At 42.9% G+C, this 10,299-nt stretch overlaps 1 protein-coding gene across 7 annotated transcripts in view; it reads right to left on the reverse strand.

Annotated features, from left to right (window-relative positions):
- Positions 1-111: 111 nt before the first annotated feature.
- The window catches only part of LOC137606554 (myotonin-protein kinase), a 12,092-nt gene continuing 1,904 nt past the window's right edge, over positions 112-10,299 (reverse strand). Inside the window, exons 1-14 of one of the 7 annotated variants that reach the window (XM_068331852.1) lie at positions 7,825-7,868; positions 7,629-7,712; positions 6,997-7,092; positions 6,708-6,856; positions 5,848-5,941; positions 5,516-5,731; positions 5,042-5,290; positions 4,762-4,841; positions 4,569-4,665; positions 4,265-4,404; positions 4,051-4,145; positions 3,233-3,294; positions 3,001-3,108; positions 112-2,486 (exon numbers count right to left, since the gene is read on the reverse strand). In XM_068331852.1, the coding sequence (XP_068187953.1) occupies positions 2,385-2,486; positions 3,001-3,108; positions 3,233-3,294; positions 4,051-4,145; positions 4,265-4,404; positions 4,569-4,665; positions 4,762-4,841; positions 5,042-5,290; positions 5,516-5,731; positions 5,848-5,941; positions 6,708-6,856; positions 6,997-7,092; positions 7,629-7,712; positions 7,825-7,830 (1,578 nt within the window). In that variant the 5' untranslated portion in view covers positions 7,831-7,868 and the 3' untranslated portion in view covers positions 112-2,384. Of the gene's footprint in view, positions 2,487-3,000; positions 3,109-3,232; positions 3,295-4,050; positions 4,146-4,264; positions 4,405-4,568; positions 4,666-4,761; positions 4,842-5,041; positions 5,291-5,515; positions 5,732-5,847; positions 5,942-6,707; positions 6,857-6,996; positions 7,093-7,628; positions 7,713-7,824; positions 7,869-8,604; positions 8,697-10,299 lie in introns of those variants that run through there. The other 6 variants (XM_068331847.1, XM_068331846.1, XM_068331849.1 and 3 more) reach the window with 6 other exon arrangements.

Consider the following 10,299-nt stretch of genomic DNA (forward strand, 5'->3'; position numbering starts at 1 on the left):
TAAATGTAAACTAATGTAATATTAAAATACATTTGAGGGGGTTTTTTTATTTTTGTTATCTTTTTATTTGAATTGCATAGGATTGTGTATAATATATGTGTATAATATTTCTTTTGTATGTCAAGCAGTTTTTTTAACACAGTAAAGTTTTTCTTTTTGAAAAGTTACATTTTCCTCAGTAGAATTTTATTTTTATATCTCTTTTCAATACATTTTGACTTTGGACTATAACTTTGGTAATGGTTGGTTCGTGCGCCGCGGTGCACTGGTGTAACTGTTCTGTTCACTATAAACAACACGATTATAAATCCAGAAGGATGATACGATATCACAACCCAGGCATCTATTCTCAATCATTTTATATACCCTTAATATATTCAACCATAACAATGATGGATTTTTTCATCAAACTCTTTTCAAAATTCTTTGACCTCTCTGTTCATTCTGTGACTATCACTGTGGCAGACCTCAGGACAGTCCAATACCCAGCATTAGCTTGCTCCAGTAAATCAAGACAAGGAGTTAGTGTTAGAAATACTGTTAGAAATGACATAAATAACCTAAAAATACAGACTGCATTCCCCCTCCACTCCACAAGGTGGTGGAAGTTCTTCCTGTCTGTCATTGCCTCCCCTATAAATACAGGCGTGAGTAGCCAGGACTTCCTCTTGACACCAAACACATGCTGCTGACGCTGGTGATGAATGCTGTGTGTCTTTGACATTTCATTCCAAGTTTTACAGAATAGAATTTATTGTGTATTTAAGATGGAGTTTGTTTAATGTTAATTTAATCATACATTTAATTTCATGTTTGAAGCTATTATCTACTGGACATAATAAGGTAATTGTTTGCCTTACAGAACCGTTGGCTTACGTCACTGACACTCATCCTGATTGTCACCAATAAAAGACTCGAGTGTAACCTTTACTTCCTGTGTGGTCAGTGTGGCTCCAGATAGAACCTTCATTCCCAACACATGCATACATACATACATACATACATACATACATGTGTATGTATGTATCAACTAAAGCAGCAGGCTTTCACACTTGCACACACACATTTTCTCCAGAGCAGCAGTGGAGCAGATTAACTGATGTAAAGGTTGACACATGGTGGTCAGTAGTCATCAGTTTAATGAGGGGTGTGTTCACACACACATGAAGGACTGATGCTGGTCTGACCTGTGTTAATGTAGAGACATCATGGTTCCTTAAGATGGGGAAACAAAAAATGACCTTCAGTCTTCACACATTTTAAAAATCCTTCAAGTACATTCTACTGACTAGTTTCTGTGAATGTTTGTATGACTGGAGGAATGGAGGACACACAACTGCCCGATGAGGAATCACACACTATATTTGTCAAACCAGCTAGAGCCGACTGAACGCATCAAACTCTTGCTGAAACTCTCACTCAAAGGTTAAAAAAATGACCTTACCCGGAGGAAATTGCACATAGGGGGGCGGTAATGCTCCTATTTGTTTGACAGCCCTCATCAGCTGTAATCCATCAGTGTTTTGATATACCTGCTACTTGATTGATTGATTTGATTGATTGCAGCTGGTCAGGTTGGATGTGTTCCCCTCACACACGTGTAGATTCACATATTTTTTCCTCACGCACTTACAAATCTTTGTGCCAACTAACCTTGACTAACCCCACAGAGTGCAGACAGACGCAGGCTTTGCCCAACTATGACTCATGGGTAAATCTGTCATAAATTCATTCATTCCTACAGTGTATCCTCAGCTTTACTGGTAACCAGCTGAATCATCTTAGAAATCTCTCAGTGTGTCCTCTGCATATCTTGATAGTGTTCATCTGATCTACTTCAGATTTGCCGTACAACCGTCTTCAGGCTGATGTAATTTTTGTTTGGTGCGAGTCGGTCGTGTAACGTACTCAAAGGTAACGGTTGTGGCTCTGGTGAAGAACAGCAATCCCATCAGCAGGGTACATACGGGACAGGCAATGTGTCTGGAAACAGAAAACTGCTCCAGGACATTGGATGTGATATCACTATCATGTATTGACACATATTTAGAATGTAGTAGTATGAAGGAATACATTATATATTTAACACGTGGTCCAACCACAAAGGTGCAACACATAGCACACACATCATATCCCCCAAATACGGCCCAAATGGCCAGAGACAACCAGACTGTAGTCTGTAGACACCAAACACCTTCCAGTCTGGTAAACATGACGGTGGGTCAGGTGATCCTCAGGTTCAGCACATACATGGCCAGCAGCTGTCAGTAGGAGTGATTTAGTGCTCTGTACATGTGGGATATCCTTAGGACACATAGGAGGCTGAGGTGCAGGACAGGGAAACACAGAAGGGCTCCTTTAGCATGCACCACCCTAAGGTGAATTTAAGAGAAGTCAGTGTAAGTGTGTCTCTCCCAGGCTTTGAGCTCCCCTCCGACTGCACACATCAGCAGGTAAGATTCACTCTTCACCTGTGGCAGGTGAGCCTGAGGACACAAATAAAAAACAACAAATAAACAAATAAAATGTTATTTCTTGTCTGTGTAGGTTCAGTCATCCAGGTCATGGTTATCCAAAGCTGTTTCAGTCAATCCACTGGACTTTAAGAACGTTCTTGAAGACGTTTCATCTCTTGTCCAAGAGACTTCTCCAGTTCTGAAGAAGTCTCTTGGATAAGAGATGAAACGTCCACAACTTATGAAGTAGCCAAGATAAACTCCCCCCACCCTGCTTCAGTATTAAATCTCTCCTTTACACTGTAACGCATCATGAACAGTCAAATCATATGTAAATTAACTTCACTTCATATCAGTTGTCTTCAGTTTTGCTTTTTTTCAAAGATGTCCAGAATTTAGCTTACGAAGGAGTTTGGATGCAATAAGAGGCAGTTCTACGTTATGAAGTTTGCATCTTAAAAATATTATATCATAATCTCTGTGCTTGAGTCTAAGGACTGTTAGAGCTCTAATACAGCCTGAGGTAATGAAGAGGTTACTGCACCCTGTGGAACAGCAGCAGGTGACGGTGGACGGGGATCACCAGTGGGTAATGACAGGCCGGAGGAGCTCCCACCCTCTGAAACACATCGAGGTCGGTCTTTAGAATTAGCTGGAACCAAAAACTGACTGTTAGCAAGTAGTAATGACTCGTGCAAAAAATACAAAGCTTGTGCACATCCAGTGTGCAGGATGCTGATTTAAAGTCAGACGGAGGAAGAGAATAATAGGCTTACATCCCCTGGGGTGTCCACGCAGTGGGCAGACAGAGCAAAAGTTGCTGGGCAGATATTCAGCTCTGTGATTGGAGGAGAAAGTGGAACATCAGAACTCATGGTGTGGCAGAGCGGCCGAGGCGTTCAGCCTTGTGATGCGCTGCTGCTCAGCCGCATTGGTTATGACACAAGAAGCAGACAGTCACTGTGGTGAAGTGATGGAAGGACGGTGTGACAAAGGAGGAAGAAGGGATGAAGGTCATGTGTCTGAAGTAGAGGCTGTCATTGGTTGGGACGTTTGGTACATAGCAGATACAGTTTTGTTTCCTGTCTCCATCCAGTGCAGTGACAGTTATTCAGTCCAGCAGCTCCCAGTACGTATTCATCTGGGGAACTGGGCACCACTGCTCCTGCATACCAACACTATGATTAGAGCCCTTTAATGCTGCGTCGGAGGCCTCAGGAGAGAATAACACTGTCAGAACACTGTTTATTCACTGTGGAACGCATTCAACCTCCTTCTGTACAGATGGAGAGCACGACTTGTGTTCTGTGTGTGTCTGAATGTTAGACTGAAACACTTTCCTTTATCAGAACACTCTGACAGTATTTCTTGATTAAATGTAAAGTTAAAATAATAACAACTACTTTCGAACCCTGAACCGCTGCCCCTTTTCTGGGAAATGCAGTCAAAAACATAGTGGCTCATTTTGACCTCTCTTTCTGACATGCCCGTATGCAAAGTAAAGTGAAACACAGCAACAGAGGATGGAGTAAATGGGGCATTATGATGATGAAGATGATGTTGGAATGAGGAAGCAGACAGGTCGGTCCTTTGCCTTTCTCCTTGGGAGACCTCCACTCCATCTCTCCCTTCAGTTGCTCCATTTTTTCTTCCAGCTCACAGCATCTCCTCTCTGCTGCTTCTAGTCGTCTAGTGGATGAAAAACATGTCATCACATCTTCTTACTGGTGTTTCACCTCCCTGGAATGGATGCATGTCTCAGTTCACCTCAAGGTGTGTGTCAGGTGAAGGTGTGTGTCAGCTGATACCTCTGCAGGTCGTCTCTGAGTCCTGGCAGGTGGTCGTCCTCCACCTCCTGACAGCTGCTGGTGTGACTGGGTGAAATGGGACTTTGCTCCACAGTGACTGGGAACTGTGGTGGATTCTCTGTGAGCTTCCACGTCTGGCTCTCCATTCAAAATAAGGTCCGATCAGAACAAGGAGAACACACTGAACAGTTAGCATGGATGAAAATACATAGGCACAAACATGGCGTGTGTGTGTGTGTGTGTGTGTGTGTGTGTGTGTGTGTGTGTGTGTGTGTGTGTGTGTGTGTGTGTGTGTGTGTCTCACCAGTTTCTTCGCTGTTTGAAGACTCCCACAGTCCCTGATCTCTGTGTGGTCAATCCGCATCGTGACGTCTTGACTGAGGTTGATTGCACATGTCTGACTACACATCATTTAAACAGTAACCATGAGTACCCCATATGGGGCACATTGGAGATGTGCATGTACACAAAACAACACTGAAAAGAATTCCGTTCACCTGGGAGCAGTATAAGAATATCCAACAAAAGCCAACTGTACTCCGATCGGAACTCCGTCCATCACGTCAGACAGAGTCTCCTGTGGGAGACAAGAGATCAGATGTTATTTTTAATGGTGAGGGTCCACTGCTCAGCTAGTTGGCAGTAAGTTTTTTAGCAAAGACAACTATGAACAGGTGTCATCTGTGGATATGCTAAATGTAAGACTTAAAATACATCAAATGAGGTGAGGTTTTGTGCATCCCTAGTGTATGTATGAGCATTTGGAGGAGACAGTACCATTTCACTGAGACAGTCATCCAGAACGTCAAAGTTGGAGGTGTCAGTTGGGTTAGACACTTCAGGCAAGAAGGGGGCCGGGACTTGATGCAGGGAGCCCCAGTCTATTCCACTGAAGAACGGGTGGCCCCTGAAGTCAGAGAAGCCTTTCTGCCCCAGACGGACTTCTTTGTCACAAATGAGTCCAGTAATGAAGGAACAAGCTCTGTCTGAAATCTCACAGGCAGAAGAGGGGAACTCAAAAAAATCCTAGGGATGAGAAAAAAATAGTGTTTACAACTCAAAATCATTAACTCCACTTGAAACCAGACTGTTTTAATATAATTCTTTGGTTAAACCGGTTTAAAGAACATTAACAAGTAGAAGGTAATACTTTGATAATCTTGTTACACATCTGAATCTGGCTTTAAAGTGTAAATGTATTCCCTAAAGTTCTGACAAGTTCACGTTTGAAGGCGTTATCTGTTCCTCTACCTGGAAGTGGATGATCTTGGCATATGTTGCAGCAATGGACTCTGCATAGAAGGGCGTGGACCCCAGCAACATTTCATAGCCGCAGATTCCAAGAGCCCACCAGTCACACTCAGTACCATAGCCCCCACCACCCTCTAGTGCCATCAGAATCTCTGGAGACAAATAATCAGGGGTTCCAACCGCTAGAGATGAGTGTACCTGCAATGAAACATTTGGCTGATGGGTAGAAAAAATATAAATTCTAAAGGTCATGGACGCTGTAACCACAGCTGTTTCCTCCCCCTTGAAGAGTATTCCCTTCATGAAGCATCTTTGTACGAGCTAACTCTCACCATCCCATCGTCTAGGAGCCGAAGACAGGAACCAAAGTCCCCTAGTCTGATGTGTCCTTCAGCGGTGAGCAGGATGTTGTCAGGTTTGATGTCTCTATGTTGGAATGGAGGACGACAATATTATCTCAGGAGTGTGGATAACGAGTAGCGAGAGAGAGACAGAGAGAGAGAGAGAGTGAGAGAGAGAGACAGAGAGAGAGAGAGAGAGAGAGAGAGAGAGAGAGAGAGAGAGACAGAGAGAGAGAGAGAGAGAGAGAGAGAGAGAGAGAGAGAGAGAGAGAGTGAGAGAGAGAGAGAGAGAGAAGAGAGAGAGTGAGAGAGAGAGAGACAGAGAGAGAGAGAGAGAGAGAGAGAGAGAGAGAGAGAGAGAGAGCGAGAGAGAGAGAGAGAGAGAGAGAGACAGAGAGCATGATTGTTACTCAAAACCATATTTGATATTTGGAAACCAATATTTAATTTTGTTTAAGGACGTATGTATATCTTCAATCTAAGGGCAACACGATGGAGGTTCAGGTGTGATCCCTTCCTGGAGTCTGTATGTTCTCCCCATGCCTGCCTGGGTTCGCTCCGTGTTCTCTGACTTCCTCCCACCTCCAAAAAAAAGTAATTTGGGTAAAATGGTCTCAACAGGTTGTCTGTAGGTGTGAGTCTGTATGGTTATTGTCTTCTGTGTGGCCCTGCAATGAGCTGGCATCTTGTCTGGGGTTTCCCCCACCTCTCATCGATAGCCTGCTATGATACACTCCAGTAGACAAGTGACCTAGAAGGCAGATGAGGGGCTGTAGACGAGACACTTGTGTTTGTCTCATCTACGAGAAGCTCCATGGATGGACGTTGCATCTACTGATGTGATCGTCTACCTGTGAACATAACCCAGCCGGTGAACGGACTCTATGGCCATGACCATCTCAGCCAGGTAGAACTGAGCCATGTCTTCAGGGATCCGATCTCCAAATTTACTCAGCAGAGTCAGCAGGTCCCCTCCTACGTAGTAACGCATCACCAGATACTGGAGCAAGAGGACATGGATGATGGATGGGGGCGAGAAAGAGCAGCGTTATTTACTTACTACCACATATTCTATATCATCTTGATGTTTGTGCAAAACATTTAGTTGATGATGCAGTGATGATGTATGTTCATACAAACCAGATAGTTGTCATCTTGAAAGGCGTGGTGCAGTTCCGTGATCCAGCGTCTGTCACCTCTCATCAGAACCTCCCTCTCCTCCTGGTAACACGCTGCCTGTGTGACAAACAGTCGGGCTTATCTTATGGTTTTCAGGACAAAAGTCTACCAATATATTTCCTCCTTTGTGGTTATCAATGCATTGTCTGAAGATGAGGTGTGGTCTGCATTGTTGGACCATTCCTGTTTGGAGGCAGTAGAAAGTCGTTGAACCATTAACTCAAATAAAGTTCAGTGTTTTAAAGGTCCCATATGACACTTTCTACAATCAATCTCACACAGCTGTCAAATGTCCAACTAGACTGTATTCCAAATATTTTGACCCAAATTGATCCGTGTTCCTAAATACCAGCTTTAAAAATCGTTCACTTCGTTTTAGGCCTCCAGCATTATTATGCAAATGAGCTCCATCTGTCAACACCTGGTTCACCTGCAACACCTGCAGCTTCTAAAAGTCTTTAAAAGACAGTTTGACTTGGAAAAAAAGAAAGGAAGCTGAAGAAAGACAGATGAAGAAATAAAAACACACACAAACAGTGCAAACAACTCCTTCCCTCATCAGTTACTACAGCCCGTGTGTTCAGAGAGTATACCTCGCCTCGCCTCAGCATGTCCCACTTATTCATGATCTTCATAGCGTACACCTGTTGTGTGCTCCGTGTCCGCGCCAGAGCAACCTGTTCAGGGAGAAGACACAATAACCACAATGATTACATGATGCATGTATGCATAAAACACACATTCATATATTAAGTTACATTCACCAATCAGCCATAACATTATGAACACCTGCATAGGGCTATAAAGGTCCCAATGTTGTCGAGTCAACACCTCAAACTCATTGTTGTGTCTTGGTGCACCATTCCATCAGTGGGTGTAGATGTTCTGCAACAAGGCCTCAGGTCAGATGGTGTTTGTCAAAGTAACATTCACATGGACGACAGGAACCTAAGTTTCCCAGCACAAATTTGTCCAAAGCATCAGACTGCCAAAGTGAGATGGACCCAGCCATCAAGGGTCAAGGGTGGACAAGGGTCATCATCGGCACCCTGACTGGTTTGGGGCTATGTATCCCCAAATGGAACAAACTCCTAAGTGCTTTGTGTTCTATCAGAACCAGCATTTACTTCGTCTGAGTAACAGCAGCTCCTCTGTTGGATTAGCCACACATGGTTTGCTCCCCACAGGCTTCAGTCACCTTCGCCATCCGTGTCCCTGATCACCACGTTTCCCTCCTTGGACCTCCTTTAGTAGGTACTGACCACTGCTGAAGGGGAACACTATCAAGGGCTGATGCTCTAGAGAAGTGTGACCCGTCAGAAACCCCACTGACTATAAGGAGTCATGATAAAGAGATGATCAGTGTTATTCACTTCACCTGACATTGGTCATGATGCTATGACTGATCAGTGTACATATGATGATGATGATGATGATGGTAAAGATGATTTTATTTATGACTATTTATTATTTAGAATAATGGTTTGTGCAGATGTAAGTAAACAGAGCTGCAACCTTTGTGTTCATGCTAACATCCAAGAATCAAATAAAATCCTCAGACCTGCTCACCTCACTAAATGTTCCTCGACCAATCACCTTCAGGATGTGGAAATCTTCTCTTTTGATGCGAGTTCTTTTCACCTGCCTCACCAGGGGCTCGGCTGTGATTGGTGGGGAGAAGAGACGAAGATTATTTGAGCTCCAGAATAAAATAGAGTAGATTTAGATTCTTTTTTTTTTAAAAAGGGCAAATATGGTACAAATGTGGTAATACAGTGATGTTTTATCGGTACTAACCAGTACAAATTCAGGACTGAACAGGTTCTTGGAATGCTTTAGTAACATTTTTGATATAATTTCTAAATTCAGCTCCACGGCAGAATTGTTCACAAGTAGGTAATCAGTTACACACCAAATGTGCTTCAGTAACTTATAACAAGAGGATGAGCTCAGGTGTGTGTGCCGATCACTCAACTTCCTGGTTACCTAAACGGCCTGGCATTCAGTCTGTGAAGGCCTTCCTCTATCTGGGTGCATACATGATGCTTCTCCTTTTAGCTTCCATTTAAATACAGGATTGAATAACTAATAGTTCCTGCACAGAGAATCAGAACTTCACTGTAAAAACACAGAACTGCTAAAAATAGCATCATTAGCAAATCAACCTTCCCCGTCCTTCACTTTTACTTTCATCCCCCACCTCCAGCTACACTAGTGAGGACGCAGCAGCGTCAGCTGTAACGTCAGGTTCACACGTACACGGTTGCCGTGGAGATAAAATGTCTTGAAGCAACAAACAGATCTTTTTTTATCCACTGTAACACAGAAACCCTAACTCAACTGGGCCGGTCATGTGATTGAGCGGAATGGAACACTATGAATAGACGGCACACATTTAATGTCATGAACAGCATTGACCTTTGTTACAGCCTCTATCCAAAATATCCAACACCTGCAGTGTGCTTTATAAAAATGTTCCACTTATTTTAAGTAACCAAGGCCTCGTGCAGCATTAAACCTTTAATAAAGACATTAATATTGTTGGTTACCAGTTACCAGGTTGGGTGCTGGTGATAGTTAGTTCAAACTAGTGTTATAAACATTCGTCAATAATAATCCAGGTATGGAAACATCATCTACTGGGGACTGTACAATGAACATCTATTAGCCCAATATAATCAATATGGATGGAAATTCCTGAAAGCACTTGATAAATAGAATTAAAAACTCTTTGTAGACATTCATGCACCCCTAGGATGACTCAACACTGAGACATTAGAGTGGAACTCTCTAATGTCATTAGGTAGATAGATAGATAGATAGATAGATAGATAGATAGATAGATAGATAGATAGATAGATAGATAGATAGATAGATAGATAGATAGATAGATAGATAGATAGATAGATAGATAGATAGATAGATAGATAGATAGATAGATAGATAGATAGATAGATACAAAAGGCCACCAACAACATCTGCACTAAGTGTTGCTCTTTCTTTAAATTAAACTTAAATTAAACACATTAAACTTTTTAAATTCCCACTTTTTCGGTGTCAGGTGTTCAGCTGTCTTTCCTGTCGTTCTTGCGTGATGCCCCACTCCCACTGGTGTTTACCCTGACCTGTGGTCAGAAAGTCTTCCTTGGTTGGGTGTGAAGCTCAGGCCCCCCCATCCAGATAACATCAGAAATGCACTTCAGTCTCTGATGACAGCCAAGCAGCTGCTGGCGCTGTTCTACATGTGGGGGAGTTAAATTTGGA

This window comes from Antennarius striatus, chromosome 13, assembly GCF_040054535.1.
Source record: "Antennarius striatus isolate MH-2024 chromosome 13, ASM4005453v1, whole genome shotgun sequence".
Classification (NCBI taxonomy): Eukaryota; Metazoa; Chordata; class Actinopteri; order Lophiiformes; family Antennariidae; genus Antennarius; species Antennarius striatus.